At 38.7% G+C, this 23,407-nt stretch overlaps 1 protein-coding gene across 1 annotated transcript in view; it reads right to left on the bottom strand.

Annotated features, from left to right (window-relative positions):
- NPSR1 (neuropeptide S receptor 1) overlaps nucleotides 1–23,407 on the bottom strand; it is a 154,704-nt gene that overhangs the window by 33,965 nt on the left and 97,332 nt on the right. The window contains exons 3-5 of the mRNA XM_045495285.1: nucleotides 23,040–23,143; nucleotides 13,222–13,315; nucleotides 7,042–7,243 (exon numbers count right to left, since the gene is read on the bottom strand). Coding sequence (XP_045351241.1) covers nucleotides 7,042–7,243; nucleotides 13,222–13,315; nucleotides 23,040–23,143 — 400 coding nt within the window. The remainder of the gene's footprint in view (nucleotides 1–7,041; nucleotides 7,244–13,221; nucleotides 13,316–23,039; nucleotides 23,144–23,407) is intronic.

The raw sequence follows: 23,407 nt of genomic DNA, 5'->3' as shown, positions 1-23,407 counted from the left end.
GCAAGGAGTCAGGGACTGTGTCATTGAGCTCTGGGAGACATGAAGGCAGAAGTAACTTTGGGGGGAGAATGTAGAAAGAGCATGATACTTAAGAAACTAAGAAAAATGTGAGAGTCCTGATATACACAATCCATTGACACCATGTTTAATGGGCTCCTGGACAGAGAAAGTCAAAGGAATGCCTTTACTAACTCACTCGGCACTACAGAATTAACTGAGATTTCTCAGAAGAGTTCACTCTGGTGACTTCAGTAGTTCAGATGAATTCACTGATGTCTGGAACCAGCAAGTATGGACAGTTGGGTATCAGTTAGGATGCTTTTTGTAGCAAGTTACAGAAAACTCCCAACTCAAATTGTTCTAAGAAATTAGAATATTTCTTATCTTCCACAATTGTAACTTCAGAGGGTCAAATCTGCATTCCTTCCATCCCTGTCTCTTTTCTTTTCAGTGTAGGTGTCTCCCTGAGTCAGACTACAGCAGTTCTAGGTGTCAATGCAGAGACAGCAATGTCCAGAAGATGAGAAGCTGTCCTCTCCTGGGCTTGATCCCTAAGAATGGGGAAATCTTTCCCAAAAGCTTGTCTGAAACACTCCCTCACATCTCATTGGCTACAATTGGTCACCTGGCCATTCCCAAACCATTCACATACTGAGGGGAGAGGCGACCATGAGCAGCTTATTGTGGAATGGATATTGGAAAGCCCGTCACAAACATCTACCCTAACCTAGCAAATTAGTGAGAATGCTTTTTCAAAAGGTATAACTCTTGCCACCCCTCAGGTAACACCATATGGTATATCACTTCCTTTACTAATATCATGGGTCATTCTCCTTGACCTTGGACCTCATGCCCAGGGACAGTGCTGGCCAGCCCCTGGGTCCTTTTACCCACCATAGCCATGAACTCTACTGGGCTGTACCAACCTTAGCATAGGGCTTTCCCACAGTCTGAACTCCATTCCCCAAGCAAAATAAATGGATTTTTTTTTTCATGTAACACAAATCAGTGCTCTATGACAAATGTGCTTTTTTCCACTTACTACTTTGCAGTCGTTGGCCATGGATCTTTTATGCCTCTATCTTTATGTCACAGAGATAAAAATGATAGAAAAATGAGAAATCAATTAAGTCACAAGAAAATAACCACAGCTAAACTAAAGCAATTACACCGGGGCTAATAACCTTCCCAGCAACAGTTAGACAGTTATGTGAAGCAAATTTTAAAATAACAGGAGTTGTGTTGACCCAGAAAAACATTGTATTGCCTTTATTGTCAGTCACTGTGATTTCAAGTCCTGGGAGGCTTGATTTAATTAATGGCAGAGCAGCTAAATCTTTATTCATACACAGCTCTCCTGAAAGTTTGCCACAGGCAATATAACTCCTTCTTCTCTTCTTCCCGCCACCCCCCGTCTCTGCCTTTCATCCTCTCTCCCTTTCCTTTCTCCCTTCCTTCTTTCCTTTCACAAATATTAATGAAGGATCTGCCATATGCCAGAAACAGATCTAGGTACTAAGTAGCCAGAAATTTCCATGATAGGTGTGTGTGTGTGTGTGTGTGTGTGTGCGTAAGAGAGAGAGAGAGTGACACAGCATCTCTGTCCTGTGATTGGGGCAGTTTGTCCATTGGGCCTTTATGGTGTGCTGGATTTGGAATCCAGAAATTAAGAGACAAAGTTCTATACTCAAGAGATACAGCCGCACAAGCAGGTGATTACACTACCATGAAGCCTTTATGGCAACAGGGACGAGCTGAGGTTGGAGGCTATGGGTGAACAGCTGAGGCACTATTTGGCCCAGGACTGGCAGCAGCAGCTCTGTGTGGAGGTGGTGTGTGGAGGGACAAATGAAGAATATGAAGTGAGTTTCCAGAAGCAAGGCAGGGTGAGTGTGGAGGAGTGCTTAGGCACAAGGAATGATGTGCACAAAGGCACAGGAATGAGAGGAGTGAGGGACGTCCCTGTTTGTTCTGGCTGGAGAAGTGCGTGAAGGGAAGAACATCAGTAACTCCCTTGAAATAGCCAGGGGACCTTTGAGAAAGACAAGCCATCTTGTCCTAACAGATATTAAATGTATATAATGCTATAATAATGAAAACAATGTGGAATTAGTGGCAAAAAAGCACCTAACCTACTTATTTCTATGTTCTCTCCTTTCCTAATTATGGCAATTACGATGAACTGAAAATAAAACCATATTTGAAATGAAGAAGCAAATGACAAACTAGGGACATATTTGCAACTCGTAAAAAAAGAAAAAGGTTATTGTATAAAGAATATCTCTCAAGATAAAGAAAAAAGAAGATAAAAACAAACTGAAGAGACTAACAAGCCCAGAAACAATGAGAGTATTTATAATATAAACATGCATATGATAGAATTGCTGTTTCATACCATGGAGAAAAGATAGATTATTCAGTGAAAAGTGTGGGGACAAATGACCAACATTAAAAAAAAACAAATTCAAGTTAGATCTCTAATTCATATGTAACATCAGAACTAAATGCTATTGGGGCAATTGTCAAATCAAATCAAATATGTTTTTTTAAAGTGACATTTTTAATGTACTCCCAACACAGAAATAATTTTCAACTAACTAAAATAATAAATTATTAAAAAGTTAAATCGGGGTGCCTGGGTGGCTCAGTCAGTTAAGCATCTGACTTCGGCTCAGGTCATGGTCTCATGGGTCATGAGTTCAAGCCCCGTATCAGGCTCTGTGCTGACAGCTCAGAGCCTGGAGCCTGCTTTGGATTCTGTGTCTCCCCCCTTACTCCTCCTCCCCCACTAATGCTGTGTCTCTCTCTGTCTCAAAAATAAATAAAACATTAAAAAAATGTTTTAGGGCACCTGGGTGGCTCAGTCGGTTAAGCGGCTGACTTCGGCTCAGGTTATGATCTCGCGGTCCATGAGTTCGAGCCCTGCGTCGGGCTCTGTGCTGACAGCTCAGAGCCTGGAGCCTGTTTCAGATTCTGTGTCTCCCTCTCTCTGACCCTCCCCTGTTCATGCTCTGTCTCTGTTTCAAAAATAAATAAATGTTAAAAAAATTTTTTTAAAAATGTTTAAAGTTAAATCAAAGTAGAAATAAGTATATGGAAGAGGCAGTTTCCTAAGAAAGAAATGGAAGGCAACAATGTAAAGAAAAGCATGAGTAAATGTGCATACACGACAGTGTGAGACGTGGGTGTATTAGAGAGAAGCCATATACATTTCATTCATATTTTCTCCTGCATTTATACAAAGTTTTGCATATGCTTTCCTACGATTCTTTTAACTTTTTAAATTTATTCATTTGACTTTTTCATTTCTTTATTTTTTATTTATTTTTTATTTATTTATTTTTAATGTTTTTATTTATTTTTGAGACAGAGAGAGAGCATGAGCAGGGGAGGGGCAGAGGGAGAGGGAGACACAGAATCTGAAGCAGGCTCCAGGCTCTGAGCGGTCAGCACAGAGCTGGACACGGGGCTCGAACTCACCGCGAGGTCATGACCTGAGCTGAAGTCGGACGCTTAACTGACTGAACCACCCAGGCACCCAAGACTTTCTCATTTCTGATTTTTTTAATTCATGCTGTCTCCCCCTTTCATAATTATGTCAGTCATATCAACCAAAAGCAAAATAAAACTATATTCAAAATGAAAAGGCAAATGACAAACTAGGAAAATATCCTCAATGATTGAAAACATGAAAAGCTCATTACTTAAAGAATATCTTTGAAAATAAGAGAGAAAACAAAATAAAACTGAGAAAAAAATGGGTAAAAGAATAAAATATGTAATTTACTTAAAAAATAAAAAATGATAATGTACATATTAAATTTTCAAAATCTCATCCGTAATGAAAAAAACACAAGTTAAAACAATGACGTATGTATTTTTTGCCTCTCAATTTGGTAAGGATATATGTATGTATGTATGTATGTATGTATATGTATATATATGTACGTGTGTATCATGCCTGAAGAACAATGAAGCATGAGGCATGGTTCATAAAGTGAATGAGCATCTTATTTGAGTTGTTTCTTTTGTCTACTTAAGCTTGGAATTGAAAGTTTAACTTTACCTAAAAGAACTATAAGCAAAAGAATCAAACGCAAGGATCCACAGTGTGGTTAAGAAGGAAAACTAAAAACAACAACGGTGAACTTTAGCTCTGAGAGATATGAAATTGTTACAAGTTATCCAAGGAGCTAGCTGGAAAACAATAAATAAATAAATAAATTCCTCACGGGATTCCATTTAGGCCTGGTCTTGTGTCAAGGGAGGAGAAGAGGCTCCTGGGTGGCTCAGTCAGTTGAGCACTGGACTCTTGATTTCCACTCAGGTCATGGTCCCTGGGTCATGGGATCGAGCCCCCAGTCTGGCTCCATGCTCAGTGTGGGGCCTGCTCAGGATTCTCTCTCCCTCCCCACTCTCTTCTCCTCTACCCCTCTCTCTCTCTCTCACTCTCTCTCTAAAATTGAAAAACAAAACAAAACAAAAAAGAAGGGAGGAGGAGCTGATGGGGTGGAGCCATATCCCCCTGAGAGAAGTTCTTTCTCCAACAGGAGGAGCCTGACCATGAAAGAGTGAAGCTCCTAACTGAGCAGATAGGAAACCCTTCAGAGAAGCTCAAGGTTGGAGGGAGGTCACTCTGAATCTCCATCGTTCTACCACAGCTAGGGAGCAAGGAGAAGGATGAGGGCTGAGTGAAACTCGCTTTTGAAATCATCCCTTCATCATCAAATTACACTTAGCTTTTTCCAAGGACACTACAAGAACACACAAGTTGGGCTGTAGGCAAGTTTGAGAGGTCCTGATGGGAAGAAGCAGCTTGAATTGATGGGGGAAGATTAGGGACAGTGAAAGAGCCGCGTGACAGATCTGGCCAGACAGCACAGTGGGAGCCATGTGGTTCGCATACTGTATTCACCCTGCTGAGCAGGGGTTTTGACTGATTTCGCGAACTGATGGGAAATCAATCAAGAGAGAACAAGGACATACACTGCCACTGAAATCGATGTGTCAGTTGTGTGACAGACGGCGGAAGCCGCTTCCTCCCAAATGCTCACCCCTGCGACTAGTCGCCCTCCTCTTCCATGTGCCCCTTTCCAACGATGCTATGACTTACTTTTGATTGGTTGTCTAAATACCCTTCATCTTTCCTTCAGGATTCCTCCCAACTTCAACTTGGTAGAAAGGAGGCAGTACGTTGAAATAACGTAGACGTCAATTTGTCAGTTCAGCAGAGATGACTGGGCAATCTCCAACCTCAGCAAGGCTGCTGGGCTGGCTATGGGATCACCATCCTGCCCAGCTCCACCTCTGATGCTGGGTGAGTCATTTTGCTTCTTTTAACCCTGCTTTTATGAAAAATTCAGGGGCTGGACTATGTGATGGATAACATTTTTCCAGCTTTGGGATTTTATGAGACTGAAGATGAGCAAAGAGCAAGAATACGTGATTCCCATAATGTCAGAAAACACTTGAAAAATACTTAATACACTTAATTAATAATCAAAGAAATGCATATTAAAATGGTGAGATACTTTTTCTTTTTTTTTTAATTTAACATTTATTTATTATTGAGAGACAGAGAGACACAGAGCATGAGCAGGGGAGGGGTAGAGAGAGGGGGAGACACAGAATCTGAAGCAGGCTCCAGGCTCTGAGCTGTCAGCAGAGAGCCCGACGCAGGGCTCGAACTCATGAGCTGTGAGATCATGGCCTGAGCCGAAGGTAGACACTTAACTGACTGAGCCACCCAAGTGCCCCGGTAAGACACTTTTTCACAACCTCTATGTTTGACAAAGATTTAATAAAGAAGTGATGTCATCTTCCATTGGGTCAAGGGAAGAAGAATCAGAGCTCTTTTTTGCTGTTGGCAGGAATACATCTTTTCTATAGGGCAGCTTATGAATATGCATCTAAAGTCTTAAAAATGAGCATCATCTTTGATCTAAGAATTCCACTAGAATGGGTTCTGAAGGAATAATCAGGGACTCATGAATAAATTTAAATACAAAGATTTTTATTGCATCATTATTTATATGATCCGAAACCAAAGGCTGATCTTCCTTCAACCAGGAGAAATTATGGGACGCTCCATGACAAGCTTGAGGACACTCAAAACAGGATCAGCCTGGCCACATACACACTCAACATGCCAGAGTCTCCCTCAATCCCATCTCATCCACCCGCACAGAGCCACGTTGTCAGAGGCGATCCTGCCATATGACTAGTGAGACCCTGCCTTTCCAGGTGGCTGTGGTCTTCTCTGCTGAAAGACCATCAGTGGCCACCGTTGGCTGCAGGACAAATCACCTATGGTTTGGTGGTTAAGGCCCTTTATAATCGAGCCTCACCCCACCAGAAAGAGCTTTTTGCCAACTTCTCCCCTCCCCTACTGGCACCGCCTGCCTTCCCTTTCCCTGTCACCACACTTACTCTAACCCCCAGTCACCAGGGAGCCTGCTTTCCTCTCTCCTTCAACGGTGGCTTCCAACAAGTGTTCCCTGCCATTAACGGACCTCATTGCCCACACTTTCTAGCATAGTTTTTGTGTATATTGCCTTTTTTTCCTTTTTTGCTCAGTTTTGTTTCAAGTTTGCCTATCTTTCCAATTATAAGGTCTCTGAAACTGGCACTATGTCTTATATTCGAAAGACTACATGCTATAGGAGAGAGAACAGGCATGAAATCAGAAAAACTCATGTTTAAATCCTGTGCCATGTTGGGCAAGTTGACCTCTCTGAGCCTGAGTTTTACCACACATAAAATGCAGACAACAGTTCTTTCATAGAGTTGTAATGTGGTTAATGGGACAATTGTTAACCACTTAGCACAATGCCTGCCCCATAGTACATACTCAGGAAATATTAGTTCCCTTCTTTCACTCTACTTTGGAGAAGTTGGGCTTGATAAACAGTAAGTTTAGATGAAATCTTGTGGTCTGGCCACTTCCCTCAAGGACACCAGGAACAATGAAAGACCTGTAGGGAAGGAGAGCAGGAATTGGCGAACCAGGAAATCCATGGATCTGGACTGCTGGCCCCTTACCTGATGATTGTCAGAGGGATGAAATACACCAGGAAGGCCACGATGGTCATGTATGGGGTCCAGTAGGAGTCGTCAGGCCACAGTGCCCAGCACTGTACTTCACCATTAGAGAGTTTCCTTTTTCCAAATATGATCAGGGTGGGAATGGAGAAGAGGAAAGAGAGGGTCCAGGCAATCATGATGAGGACCTTGGCTTGCTTTTCTGCTCAAAGGAAAGAGAAGTTGGATGGTTTGTTCATGTAGACATCAAAATCACCCAAGATGAGGACAGTATGAAAGGTGAGAAAGAGACTGAGAATAGTGTCTGACATCTTCACTGGGCGAGGAGCATGGCTGTGTGGTCAGACAGAGGGAACATTGTAGAAGGCAATCATGGTAACATGAGCATCAAAGGAACAGACTAGTGCACATGCAGTAATGGAGGAGAAGGGAGCTAGAAGTGATCCAGGGAGATAGGAAAATGTCAACACCACCCCCACGCCTTGATGTTCTCAGAAGGAAGGCTGAGAAGCATCCTTTTCAGAGATGTTAGGAGGACCAGGGATCTCAGGAGGCAGAGGGTGGAGGGAACCTACTGTGATGTGGTTGACAACGTAAGGGAGTTGGTTCCTGGAGGAATAGAGGAAAGTTGTTCTGGGTAGAAAAAGCCATGGGAATTTGGTGAGGAAATAAGCACAGAGCAGGATGGGATTGAGAGAGCAAGTGAGATGGCTGGAAGGCTTTTCCTCTTGATCAGAGGGATGTGATCCCTGCTGGGTTTCTGCAGACCTCGACAGCATTAGTAACTGTTCCTGCATGCTCTTGTTCTTTCGCTGGTTAAAATTCAAATTTTATCTTCTGTAGGTCCTAGAGCCTGGACTTTTAAGAGTGATCTGCAGCTCCCGGGCCCCACTCAGATTCCACTTGACGGGCTAACAATGTATTCACTTGTGAAAGGAATGGGCAAGGAAGTAATCAGATTCAAAGAATAGGAAACCATGCTTTAGAATTAATTCCACCAAGGTACTAAAAATGTGTCCCCAGAGTCCACCCAGGGCACATGCTTGGAATTACTTTTCTCATACAGGTGCTGGGCTGTACCGGGAAGTCCCCAGTCAGATGTGTCACCAGCAAACACACAGCAGTGGTAAGACTGTTGACCTTCTGATCAGCGGAGCCCATCTGCTATAAAGAGTGACTGTTTGGGGCTTAACACTCAGGGACAGAACAGATGAAATGCAGTCTGGGTATTAGGTAGGCCATCCTCTGTTACCTTCAAAGTTGCCTGTGTCTCCTACCCATAGGAAGGCAGCTTCTTGTTCAAAGTGCTCTTGTCCAATTCTGTACTTCTGTCTTAGCCTCTACCTTTTATGCATCATAAAAGGTAGAAGCCTCTACCTTCTTTGTTTTTATCAATGGAAGTTACACATGATAATTACAGACATACTAGCAGAGAAATAGAAGCACAGAGAAGAAAAAAAAGTCCTTGGTGGCACCACCCAGAAATAGCCAGACTAAATTTTGATAGTGCATTCATATACAATACAATAGATTACACATATAAAAATGAGAACATAATATATATGCTGATTTTCAACCTAATTTTTTTCCCTGGAAAAAATTTTATGACCATCTTATCGTGTCAAGAAAATCTTTTGTCAAAAAATTTTATGACATCTTTTCATGTCTACATCTACACAAGCGGCATTCAGAGTTTTTCAGGCAGTGAAAGCCTTTCATCAAATGTTAATTTTCTCCTGGGCCCAGTGCAGGATGCCCGGGTAGCTCAGGTTGAGGCTAGGTGACAGCCAGAAGCTTCCAGGCCTGTCTTGGAGCAGGTCTACAAAATGAGCCCTCCGGGGCCAGTGTGTGAAATATAATTTGAAAAGCACTGATACATTTCCCCCCCCACTGGTTACACTAAACTGCAATTTTATCCATAGCCTCTTATTAAGTATTTAAATTGTTTCTGATTATTTTTATTACAAATAATTTATATGTATCTCTTTGTACTGCTATTGCCTTAGGATAAAGTCTTAGAAACAGATTTTGGCAAATATTATTAAATTTCTCCCAGAAGTGTCTACAACTTAATGGCTCCCGCCAGAAGTCTACAGACACGACTATCTTGTTATATCCTCCCAACCCGGAGAAGATTCCCCCTCTAACTCTTGTTACCTCCTTGGTAAGATTTCATATCCAAGTGTTTAATTCTTGCAATTGTTTAGTTAGTGGTCCAAAAGAGTATTTCTATATATGGTCTGCTCATTTTTCTTTGTTTCTTAATAATTTGTTCATGTTCTTCGCCCACTTTTTCTATTGGTATGTTCTTCTATCCTTGCCACAGTTCTTTACAAAAATGATATTACCCCTTTGTCTGTTGTATACAAATATTTTCTCACTTGTCATTTTGCTTCTTAAGTATGTGTACAATATTTATTATTTGTATAAATAGTTTTAAAGTTCTGATGTAGTGAAAACAACATTTATTTCCCTTATTGTTTCTGCCTTGGGTGTTATTCCTAGGAAGATCTTTCTCTCACCAAAACTAAAAAAAAAGTTTTACTCATACTCATCCCCTTTCAAGTTTAAAATTTTTACTTTTTTCAATCCAACTGGCATTTACTTTATAATTAGCTGTGGCAGATAGCAGTCTCATATATATTTTTTTTAATGTTTATTTATTTTGGGGACAGAGAGAGACAGAGCATGAATGGGGGAGGGGCAGAGAGAGAGGGAGACACAGAATGAGAAGCAGGCTCCAGGGTCCGAGCCATCAGCCCAGAGCCTGACGCGGGGCTCGAACTCACGGACCGCGAGATCGTGACCTGAGCTGAAGTCAGACGCTTAACCGACTGAGCCACCCAGGCGCCCCTAGCAGTCTAATATTTTTAAGTGGTTTTTTAAGTGGTTAGACAACTATAATAACACCATATACTGAGTAATTCATTCTTTTCTAATTGACATTATTCCATATGCTTTCCATACATTATTCTGGTTTCAGTATCATGTTTTTTTAAAATTATCAAACTTTTATATTATGTTTTAATATCTGGCATGACATATTTCTCTTCATTATTAACAGATGTTTTCCTAATTGTTCTTATATTTATTTATCCTAAAGGGCCTTGAAGCGTCAACTTCTCTGGAGTGGCTGGCTAAGGAAACTACCACTTTAGTAAAAAGCATTAAAAAAAAAATCAGTAAAATGTGGCCTCCCCTTCCCCTCTCCTTCCTTTGCTTTAGTTGTCATTGCCTTGTGGCTGCAAAGCCACATGTGACTCTGTGTGGCTTCCACCTGCTCCTGTTCTCCACAAAGGTGTGCTGCCTGGTGGGGAATTGCTTTCTGTTGTCTTCTCTTTGTTCAGTCACGTAAACCCTTAGCTCTGCCCCTCAGGGCTGCCCTTAAATTCCAATGAGCTGTGACATCCAGAGACTCTAGCATCGGGTTCCCTGTTCTCACCTGTACCTCTCCCCCAAACTCCTGCACAGCCATACAGCCTTCCTGGGGGTGTGGCACCCATGTGTGCTAGGAATTCCTTGAAGTTTCTGGGATTTGGATGGCTTCTTTCCTTGGCTCCCACCCAGCTCCAGGTCTCCTCTATTTTGACCGGGGCCAAGGTCAGACACTTAACAGACTGAGCCACCGAGGCACCCCAAGTGTCCTCGATTTCTATGGCTCTTCCATGACTTCAGAGGAATTGGCAGCGAGGAAGGGAAAACAGTTAATGTCGATTTCCAACTTCCATCTTTCCCCGAAGCCATTGGAGATGATTATTTTCTAAGTGCCCAACACTGAACCTCTATTAATTTTGTAGTGAGGAAATAAATTGCTTTACATCTTTAACAGAACACTGTGATATTCATTCCTGCCTTTTCTGTAATTTAGGACACTGTTCATAATATTGCAGTGTTTCTAGAACTCATCATATCTTCCATGAGCTAAACATTTGATTTTTTTTTTAATCTAATGAGTATGGTGACATGGGTAACTGACCATGTTTTCCTTCTGTCTACGGATTCCCTAAGCCTCCACCTTCTGCCAAGCATCCTGAGACACCTCTCACATGTTTTATTATATGATTTCCCTTCACTCATATTCCTGCACTTTGAAATACCCTGGTGTATGTGTTTTTTGTATGTCCCCACTCAAACCTTCCTGGGGCCTACTGGGCGTAAATAAATAGATGAATGAATAAGTATATCACACTTTCGTATAGAGCATAAAATGTTTCCCCATTTTCCTTCATCTCACTCCCTGCTTCCTTCTTTATCATAATCACTGAGCCAATGGTAGTGCCTAGAAAGCTCAGTAGTGGTCACGTACCTTCACACACACACACACACACACACACACACACACACACACAAACAAACAACCCTAGAAAAAGCCTAAAACAGGTGTAAATTATATTTTTAAATTGGTTTTAACTGCACACAACACATCAATATACCTTCTTGTATGTAAGTCCCTGTGGTCACTATGACTAGTCCAAATCCCATCCCCAGAAGTGAGGACTATTTGGTGTGTGTCCTTGGAAGCAATTGCTTATTACTTTCCTTTCTTTTCTTTTCTTTTCTTTCTTTCTTTCTTTCTTTCTTTTTTTTTTTTTTCTATCCATTGCTATCCCAATGCCTCATTGAGAGGCAGGATATATGGTAGTCAAAGACACCCATGCTGTCTTGGGTTCAAACCTTGCCCCTACACCTACCAGCTGTGTGATCTTAGGCAAGTTACTTTAACTATCTGAATTGCAATTGTCCAGACTATAAGATTCAGATAATAATAGCATCTATCTCCCAGAGATGTTGTAAGAATTAAAGTACCTAACATTCATAAAGAGCTTAGAATCGTGAATGGAATATAGTATGCAATCAATAAATCTAAGCTACTGAAACTTCTACATAGGCTAGCCAGCCATTCCTCCAACGAGGGAATCCCTGCTATTCTAAGCAACATTACCATAAACGACATGTGTGCATACTTGCATGCATGTGGGTGTTTGTCAAGAGAAGATACCAAAAAGTAGAATTCCTATGTCAAAGGGCACATGTGCCAATATTATCTGATATATTCAATAGATTCTGATGACATTAATTCTACTTATTCTAACGTTCTGCTTGTTCTGTTCATTTTGCTTTCTTAGTTGTAAACTACACAGAATGGTATTTTAAAGTATTATCTATTGGCCACGTTTTGACTTTTGTCCCATTTTCTATATTTGATTGCACCTCATCTTTGTAGTCAAGATTTCACGTTAGGTTCTTCATTTCATAAGTTTTCATGGGCTGCTTGGGAAAGCGTGGTATGGGTCACTGAACATTGGGTTATTACTTGCTTTCAGGGGTCATGGAGGAAAGTAAGCTCTGCCCATGGGCAGAGTAATGGATAATTAGTCTCATGACTAGGTACCCATCACCCCTCCAAGGACTCATTGATTCCTAAGACCCCCAACTCCGTCTCTCCAAATCCAACACCCCCACGATTAGGAGGAAGAGACCTCCATCCCTGTTGCCTCTCTAGGGCAGGGGAGGCCAAAGGGAAAGGAAACATGCAGTGATCAACCCTCCTTGTTGTGCTCCAGAAATCACCCGTTAGTTTCCTTGAGTCCTTCCTGCCCTGGGCCTTTACACAATCTTAACACTTCACCCACATTACTGTAGCCTGTGGGTACTGGCAACCGTGTGGCTTCAGTCTTCCCTCTGACCCATCTGCGTCCTCCTAAGGATTCCTTACTACCACTGGATCAAGGAGAATGTTCTTTGTTTCCAGTATTGTTATGAATTAAAAAAACCTTTCCAATTATTTCTATGGTTTGGGAGTACAGAGGGCAAGGTGCTTGTTTCTGGAAAATGAGCAAGTTGAAGTGGGAATATTCATTTCTTGGGAGAGGTGTATGTGTCAACACTGCTCTAAAGGAAGAGGCCAGAGGCATTAGGGTCAAGGGAAATGGTCACAAAGTGGGCCCAGCAAACCACCTTCCCTAGTAGCTCTTGACCATCCGTGGGAACCATCAGCATTTCCCCAGTCATCCTGCCTCTCTTTCTACATCTTTATGGACAATCAGACCCATTAAATAGAAAGAAAGCAGAGAAGGAGAAAGTGGGAGGAAAAGAACCATAGACGATATTAGTGAGAACAATCCCACTCTCACCCAAGGATGATTTCTTACAGAATAGTGCTTGGTTGAGCCAGCTCACCTCCTTGCAGGAACTTCATGGGGTAGACGATGGCATGGTATCTGTCTATGCTGAGGGACACCAGGACATAGGTAGAGGCATAGAGCAGCACAACCTGAAGACAGAAACGAGAGGGGGTGCATGACTTCATGGAAGTGAGGGAATCCACACAATGGGAAGAAGAATGTTCTGTGCTATTGAGAAACCTGCACACCAAACCTAGGGAGGGATGAAGTTTGGGTGAGGGAGAGAAATGATTCACTCCCTGTGTCTACAAGCAGATTGCTGTTCTTGGTGCTGCACTTGTCATTGTTAGTCGTAGCTGGGGAGAATGCTTCCAGATCACCCTTCCTCACTCATTCATTTGGCTTCTTGGAGACTCCACATCTCAGGATCAGTCTCTCTTGACATTTGCATGGTACATTTGTTTGTAATTGACTTTTAAAGCTAACCTAATTTTCCCTGCCACAATTGACATTCCAGAATAATTAGAAACAAACGTTCATTTGCCTTTTATCAGTGTGAGTTGTTGAGAGACAATGGAAGGGATCTGGTTTCTGGGAGCCCATGTGCTGTTTAGAATCATTTATCATCATCTGCGTTGACAGTCTCAGAGCTCACTTCCTCCTCCACTTCTCTGGTATAACTGTTCATTAAGGCCAGTCCTTGGGTTCCCCCCTTCCTCCTTCCCACCCTCTCTTTTATTAACCTTACTCATGCCCTTTAATTATCCTGAGTACAGTGTTATTTGCATAGTTTGCAGAGAAGGAAATTGGGATATAAGAGGTTAACATCTCTCATGTTAAAAGCATAATCAAAATGTAATTAAATGAAATATTTCTGAAAGAATGATCAAGGTGGAAAGTTTTCAGGTAACTTTGAGCCTTATTTATACCAAGAGTCTAGTCATATCTCTGCTTTGTAACCTTTGGATCAATTCCAGAGCAGGGAAGAATAACTCAAAGACCAGAGTCTAAGGGTGAGTGTCTGAATCTCTCCTAAAAACAAAATAGAAATACCGTGACTTTGGCAATAACTTTTGTCTGAATTTATACCTTATTGTTCTTTCTCTCATTCAGAAAAATAACAATCAACCATGTTATTGTCCTCTATTATTTTTATTTGTATAACACCACCGCAAATGCGTCCTGGCACTAATGTTGTGGAAGGTGCCACAGGGTGGGAGTTCTGATTAAAGATTGAAGGCTTTCCTGAGGGATATAAGAAGAAATTCTCCTCTTGCTAAAAAGAGGCAATATGGACAGGGAGAAGAATTTTGGCCAAATTTAACCAAAAAATTTAGACAACAGCCTTCTTAGAGAAAAGTGGGATTTGTACATGTGACCTATGAATTCAGAACTATTAAGGATGGCCACACACAGCATAGGAGGTGGCATTCGAGGAATATGAGAAAGAAAGCTCCCAAGGGCAGAACTCTATGGGATGGAACGTCTTGGTGAGAAGGTCGCAAGAATCTCAGCCATCTTTGACTGTGTTGAGTGATTGTGACCGTGAGGAACTTGCCAACACAAGTTCAGAATTTGAAGCAAGACGAAAAAGGTCACAATAAGGAGTGGCTGGAGGAGTAGGCGATGTTAACACAAAGAGATGTACTTTCAGACAGTCAAAAAGAGTAGTTAATTTCAAGGGTCTTCAAACATGTAGGCAGGGTAAAAAAAAAATTAAAGGTTACATAAAAGAAATGCATCTCAAATTGTCATGCCTCTTTTTTACAAAAATAAATGCCAGAAAACAGCATAAAAACATGTTCAGAGTTTTGAAAGAAAAATTATGATCCAAGAATTTTGTAAATATCATTTCTGTGCCAAGGCACAGAATAGTTTTCTTAAATGTATAAAAAAAGAAAGTATAACATCACATAATCTCCTGAAAAATCTTCCTTGAGGAAATATTTCTGCTGACTGAGCATTGTTTAAAAATTAAGAACTCTAGAAGAGGGACAGGATTGAATAATAATAGCTATGGTAAGCAATGAGTCCCCCCAAATCCCACAAAATGTTTACAACATCATTATGAATATAGTTAGGAAACATTCCAGGGAAAAATCTGGGGAATTGAGTGAGAAGAGAGAGTAGAAGGAAAGAAATCATATTATTATATATTTCCATTTGGTCATTTTAGACATCTCTGTTGTTTTTTACTTTGATAGAGACATATTACATTTAAAAATTAAAGATAAGCTATGACATAAAATAAAAGGGGGGAAAATAATTTATTAGCTTCTTACGGCTATTGTAACAAATCACCACAAGCTTCATGGTTAAACCAGCATAAATGCACTTTCTTACACTTCTAGAGACTAGAAGTCCATAATCAGTTACACTGGGTCAAAAATTAAGGTGTTGGCAGGGCCACCCTCCCTCCACAAGCCCCAGAGGAGAATCCATTCCTTGCCTCTTTCAGCTGAAGGTGGCTGCCAGTATTCTTTGACTCGTGGCCACACCAATCTCATCTCTGAGTCTACGGTTACAATGGCTCTTCTGTCTGTCAAATCTCCCCCCTTCCCTTTAATAAAGGATATATGTAATTACACTTGAACTCATCAAGATAATCCAGAATAATCTCCCCATTTCAAATTCCTGGACTTAATTACATCTGCAGAGTCCTTTTTTGCCATATAAGGTAATATACATAGGTTTCAGGGATTAGAAATGGATTTGGAGGTGCCATTTTTCAGCCTACCACAATTAACAACCAAGCAGGAAGGAAAAAAAAACATGTAAATAAAAAAATTAACACAGAAAGATTAAAATGAGGTGACTTAAATAACACCAAACACTATCTCAATAAATATAAATGACTTAACCTCCTTAACTAAAACAAAGACTATGTACAAGACCCTTCCACAAATCTAACTGTATACTGTGTTGAAAATAAGCCTCGCAGTCCAAATTATTATCAAAGTTTAAAAATAGAGTGATGGCCAAAGGCATAGGAAAAACTAAAATCAAAAGAAGGCATTTACTACAATACTACTATTTGACAAATTAAATTCAAAGCAAACTGTACTACATGGGACAAAGCGATTATTTTTATTGATACAATACATAATGATGACAGAATATTAATAAACTTATATGTAACAAGTAACATAATACTAAATATGCATAACTAAAATGTTCAAAGACTTACCAAGTATAAAACACAATAATACATAGAAATAATTAAACACATTTAAAAAATAATACACATTATTGTAAAATATCTAGGCAACATTTCAAAAATTGATCATAAAATAAACTACCAAGAAAAAAAAATCCCTCAATAGATTTCAAAATTATACAATTTATATAATTTGCATATTTAAAACAAGCAATAAAAACTGAAATCAGTATCATGTTATTTTTTTTTAAATACCACTTGGAAATTTAAACACCCTTGTAATTAACTTGAGTCAAGAAGGAAATCAAAGTACAATTATAGTCAATTCATAAATGTCAACAATGAAAATTCTACACATCAACAACATATGGGATACCATTTGGATAACAGATGGCAGATTGAGGACATATGTCTGAATTCTCACTACCCCACCCCTCTATTCTGACAAAAATGACCTAGGAAATATAAAACCAAAGAAAATCTTGCACAGAAGTTGAGACTTAAATGCAGCAAACTTAGAAAAATTTTATTTAGAAAAATACCAGATTGGATTCATGTAAAGGAGGATCCCTGGATTGACTTAAAAAATTAATATACTTTATTTTTTAGAGCAATTTTAGGTTCATAGAAAAAAGGATAGTTTCCACCTCCATCCCCAACTTTTCCCCATTATTAACATCTTAAGTGTGGTCCATTTGTTAAATTTGATGATCCAATATCAATACATTACCATTAAAGTCCATACTTGTGTTGTATAGTTCTATGGGTTTTGACAAATGAATAATGTCCCCTATCAATGATTCATACAGAAAAGCTTCACTGTCCTGAAAATGCCTTGTACTTTACCTAGTCTATCTTGCCAAATCCCTAGCAACCACTGATATTTTTACTGTCTCCATAGTTTCCCTTTTCCAGAACATCATATAGTTATCATACTTCTGTAGCCTTTTCAGACTGACTTCTTTTACTTACAAAGTTCATGTAAGATTCCCCCATGACTTTTCATGGCTTGATAGCCCATTATGTTTTATTGTTAAATAGTATTCCATGATATGGAAGTACCAAAGTTTTTTTTTTATCCTTTCAGCATTTGAGGAACATCTTACTACCAATTTTTGACAATTATGAATAAAGTTGCTATAACATTCTTGTGCAAGTTTGTGTGAACATAAGCCATCAACTCAATTGGATATATATCTAGGAGCACAATTGCTATCTTGCACAATAAGAGTATTTTCTCTTTGTTTTTAATCTTTATGTCCTTATTTTGAGAGAGTGTGTGTGTGCAAGCAGGGGAGGGGGAAACAGAGAGAGAAAGAGAGAGAAAGGAAGAATCCCAAGCAGGCTCCACACTGTCAGCACAGAGCCTGACACGGGATTTGATCCTATGGGATCATGATCTGAGATGCTGGGATCATGATCTGAGTCGAAATAAAGAGTTGGACATTTAAGCAACTGAGGCACCCACGTGTCCCAAGAGTATTTTCAATTTTTTAAGAAACTGCCAAAATATCTTCCAAAATGGCTGTACCATTTTGCACTCCTACAAACATCACTAGCATTTTGTATCATCAGTTGTTTGGATTTTAGTCATTCTAATAAGTATGTAGTGCTTTCTCATTTTAATTTGCAATTCCCTAATGCCATATAATGTTTCTTTTGATATGCTTGTTCATTATCTATATATCTTCTCTGGTTAGCTGTCTGTTCAGATAGTTTGCCTATTTTTAAGTGGGCTGTTTCCTTACTGTTGAGTTTTAAGAGGTCTGTGTGTGTGTGTGTATGTGTGTGTGTGTGCGTGTGTGTGTATACATTTTATACATTTTTTTAGAGAGAGAGTGAAGGGAGGAAGGGGCAGAGGGGGCGGAGAGAGAGAGAGAGAGAGAGAGAGAGAGAGAGAGAGAGAGAATCTTAAGCAGGCTCCACGCTCAGCACAGAGCCTAACACAGGGCTCGATCCCATGACCTTGGGATCCTGACCTGAACCAAAATCAAGAGTCCCATGCTCAACCAACTGAGCCCCACCTAGGCATCCAGGTCTGGTATATTTTGGATACAAATTCTTTATCAAGTATGTGTTTTACAAACATTTTTTTCTCATTCTGTGCCTTGTCTTTTCTGTCTCTTAACAGTGTCTTTTGCAGAGAAATTTGAAATTTTCATAAAATCAAACTTTTCATTTTTTTTCTTTCTTGGGTTGTGCTTTTGGTGTTATACCTAAAAAGTCATGGAGAAATCCTAAGTACCCTAGCTTCTCTCCTATGTTTTCTTCTAGTAGTTTTATAGCATGCATATTTCATTCAAGTCTATGATCCATATTGAGTTAGTTTTTGTGAAAGGTATAAGGTTTGTAGTTAGATGATTATTATTTTTTTAATGTGGATATCCCATTACTCTAGCAGTATTTCTTGAAGAGGCTGTTTTTTCTCCATTGAACTGTCTTTTCTCCTTTGTCAAAGATCAGTTGACTTTTTGTGTGCATTTGTTTCTGGGCCTCTATTCTGTTCCACTGATCTATTTGTTGATTCTTTTGCGAATATCATGCTGTCTTGATTTAGCTGTAGCTTTATAGTAAGTCTTGAAATCAGATAGTATCAGTCTTTCATTTGTGTTCTTCAGTATTATGTTGGCTATTCTGTGTCTTTCACCTTTCCACATAAATTTTAGAGTTTGTCTATATCTATAAAATAACTTGGTGAGCTTTTTATTGGGATTGCATTGAATTTATAAATTGGAGTAGAATTGACATCTTAATAATAGTGAGACTTCCTTTCTATGAACATAGAATAGCTATCCATTTATTTGGATATTCTTTGATTTCTTTGATCAAGTATTGTAGTTTTCTTCATACTGATCTTGCACATATTTTATTAGATTTATACATAAGCTTTCATATTTTTGGTGCTAACATAAATGGTATTGTGTTTTTAATTTTAAATTCAAATTGCTTATTGCTGGCATATAAAAGCACAATTGACTTTTGTTTACTAATCTTATATTCTGTAATCTTGTTATTTTCACTTAATAAGCCCATAGGTTCTCTGTGGTTTTGTTTGGTTTTGTTTTTTGTCAATTCTTTCAGATTGTCTCCATAGACTATCTTGTCATATGTGAACAAAGATATTATTTCACCTTTCCTGATCTATATACCTCTTATTTATTTTTCTTGTCCTGTTGAGTTAGTGGGACTTGAGTATGATGCTGAATAGGAGTAGTGAGAGTGAACATCCTTGCTTTGCTCTCAATCTTATGAAAGAAGCATCCAGTTTCTCACCATTAAGTATGAGGTTAGCTGTAGCTTTTTGTAGATGTTCTTGTATCAAGTTCAGGAAATTTTCCTCCATGAAGAGTTTACTGAGAGTTTTTATCATGAATCGATATTGGATTTTATCAAATGATTTTTTGGTATTTATTGAAATGATCATATACATTTTCTTCTTTGTCTTTTGAGATAATGGATTACATCAATTGATTTTCAAATGTCAAACCAGCTTTTTATACGTGGAATAAATTCCACTTGACCGTGGTATGTAGTTCTTTTTATAAATACTTTGATTCAATTGCTAGTATTTGTTGATAATTTTTACATCTATTTTCACAAGAAATATAGGTCTATAGTTTTCCTTTCCAGTAATTCTTTTGTCTGTTTTTGATGTTAGGATAATGCTGGACTCACAGAATGAGTTAGGAAACATTCCCTTTGCTTCTGTGTTCTAGAAAAATTAGCAACTTATTGGTATAATTTCTTCCTAAATATTTGGTAGAATTCACCAGTAAACCCATCTAGGCCTGGTGCTTTATTTCTCGGAAGATTATTCATTATTAATTAAATTTGTTCCATAGATACAGGCCTACTCATCTTGTCTATTTTTCCTTATATGAGTTTTGGTAGATTGTGTCTTTCAAGGATTTGGTCCATTTCAAGTAAATTATCAAAGTTTCAGGCATACAGTTCATAACATTCCTTTATTATCCTTTTAAAATCTATAGGATCAGTAGTAATTAACCCTCTTTCATTTTTAATATTAACAATTTGTGCCAACCCTCTTCTTTTGTTTACTGTCACTAGAAGTTTATCAATTTTATTATCTCTCCAAAGAACCAGCTTATAGTTTCATTGATTTTCACTGTTGATTTACTGTTTTCAATTTTAGTAATTTCTGCTCTAGTTTTTATCATTTAAAAAATTCTACTTGCTTTAGGTATACATTGTCTGTTTTCTCTAGTTTCCTAAGGTAGAAGATTAGATTATTAATTTTAGCTCTTTTTTCTTGACTAATACAAGAATTTAATGCTATAAATTTCTCCAAAAGCACTGTTTTTATTGTCCTACAAATTATGATAAGTTGTATTTTCATGTTTAATTTGACCCACATGTTACCTAGAGTGGGTCTAATCCCCCAGAACATTGAGATTGGCCAGCTATCCTTCTGTTATTCATTTCTGGTTTAATTCTAATTTGGTCTGAGAGCATACTTTGTGCTATTTCCACTCTTTTACATTGTTAAGGTGTATTTTATGGTCCAGGATGTAATTTCCCTTGGTGAATGTTCCATGTGAGTTTGATAAGAATAACTATTCCGCCTTGTTGGATGAAGTGTTGTGTAAATGCTAATTAGGTCAATTTGATAGATAGTTTAGTTTACTTCAACTGAGAGCTATTTAGTTCAACTATATCCCTGCTTCTAACAGTAAGTATTGGCATAATTTATTTCTCAGCAATTGTCACAGTAAGCAATTGATAACATTTATCTACAAGGAAGCAAAATTTTTTCAATAAGGAATTAAAATATGTTTTAAAAAATAACCCCTGAGAAAATAGCAGTTCCAGATGGTAATCAGGGGTCTTTCACATCTACTGAACTTTCAAGATTATATTCAGAACACAAAAGATTTTTATTTTATTTAGTCTTTTAAAATTTATTGATTTATTTTGAGAGTGTGAGGGAGGGGCAGAGAGAGAGAGAGAGAAAGAGAGAGAGAGAGAATCACAGGCACGCTCTGCACCATCAACATGGAGGCTGAGGCAGGGCCAAACTCACGAACTATGAGATCATGACCTGAGCAGAAATCAAAAATTGGACTCTTAACTGACTGAGCCACCCAGGCACCCCAAAGATTTTTAATTGTAACTATTCTCTATTCATTTTCTGGAGATGGAGTAACTCCATTTCCAAGGTCTGAAAATGATAGAATAAATGAAAATCGTAGGTGAATATAGATATGAAGATTCTTAAAAACCCTACTAACAAGTGGAATACTATGGGATAAGGTTTTCCAGAAATGTACTCTACATCTCTAGAGCTACAATAATTTAGATCTGGAATATGGGCATCAAAATAAAAATTATTAATGGAAAATAATTTTAAGAGCTCAGAAACAGAACACATCAGTTCTGCCAGTTATGAAACAGTTCATTCTTTCTGTATTAGTTGAAGTGCCTAAATCCATAGTATGTACATATATGGTATATTAACAATATAATATATGCATATGGTAAATATGTAATATTTTGTACCATCTATTTTATGCATATATATTTGCATTAGTAATTTTTACATTAAAGTATATTCAACAGGCAAAGTATAAATGTCTTTAATCTAAAAATAGATATTAGCAATAATTAAGGAAAAGCACGTATCCCAGGGATGCCTGGGTGGCTCAGTCAGTTAAGCATCCAACTCTTGATTTTTAGCTCATGTCATGATCTTACAGTTCATGAGATTGAGCCCCAAGTCTGGCTCTGTGCTGATAGCATGGAGCCTGCTTGGGATTCTCTCTGTCTCTCTCTCTCTCTCTCTCTCTCTTTCTCTCTCTCTCTCTCTCTCAAAATAAATAAATATTAAAAAAAAAAACCCAAGTATCCCAGTTATAAAAAAATTGAAAAGGATAGTAGGCAATTTAAATAAGAAGAAATTCAAACACCAATAGATATTTTTAAAAGCCCAATTTAGGTGGTAATACAGGCACCACAAGTTAAAACAACTAGAGATGATACCTATTTTCTGACAATCTGTCACAGTTTTTCAAAAAGAACAGTAGCCAGTGTTGTGTTAGTTTCAGGAGGAAAAAATTAAAGGAGCAAAAAACAAAAAACAAACAAAAAAAGAACTTTGAATGTTTGTATCCCACCAAAATTCATATGAATCCTAATGCCCAGTGTGATGATGGTAGGAGGTGAGGCCTTTGGGAGGTGGTTAGGTTATGAGGGTGGAGCCCTCATGAATGAGTGGGATTAGTGCCCTTATAAACAAGGCCTGGCAGAGCTCCCTTATTCCGTCTGCCATGAGAAGTCTGTAACCTGGAAGAGGGCCCTCACCTGACAATTACTGGCACACTGATCTTGAACTTCCAGCCTCCAGAACTGTGAGAAATGAATGTTTGTTGTTTTTATAAGACCCTTACTCTGTGGTATTTTTACAGTAGCCTGAATGGACCAAGAAAGCCAGAATATGTCAAAGTCCTTCATATTTACCGCCCCCCCCATTTAAAATGTGAATATTTATGTTCTTATTAATGCTTATTTATGTTTGCTTTATATATTAATTATTTTTAGCAAAAAAAAATTTAAAAAATCTTACCAATTTGGCTTATCCTTCCAACTAGGAGGAAGTGAGCAGTTCGTTGTGTGGAAGTATTGAGTTCTATATTATTTTCCTTGTGAAGACTCCAAAAACTACTTGTCACTTTGCCTCATATTTTTAAAGGGCTACATACCTGCAGATAGCGGACCACTCGGCAAACGAGATCAGGTGCCATAAAATCTCCAGTGAATCGCCAAATGATATCTGTCAAGATGTTAACCAGTCCTGTGAAAGAGTCTAACAAAAACATGCAAGTGGTTAACTTTAGTCTCTTTCAAATTTCCAGCCTTGCCACAATAGAAATGAATTCCTAGGGAGATTTTTTTTTTCCTTCTGATTTATCAGGTGGCCATTAAGGAAAAGTAAGGCAAGGCAGGAGTTCATTGACTTTTATTATTAGGTCTTGTTACCACTCAGATGTAACCACCTTGGAAGGATTTTGGTAATGACTAAAATGATTTTGGTAACCATACAGTTGACCTTTTAAGTCACAGAAGAGGA

This window comes from Leopardus geoffroyi, chromosome A2 (genome assembly GCF_018350155.1).
Source record: "Leopardus geoffroyi isolate Oge1 chromosome A2, O.geoffroyi_Oge1_pat1.0, whole genome shotgun sequence".
NCBI classification, from domain to species: domain Eukaryota; kingdom Metazoa; phylum Chordata; class Mammalia; order Carnivora; family Felidae; genus Leopardus; species Leopardus geoffroyi.
Note: the sequence above shows the minus strand (reverse complement) of the source record. Positions and strands in the feature narration are given on the sequence as shown.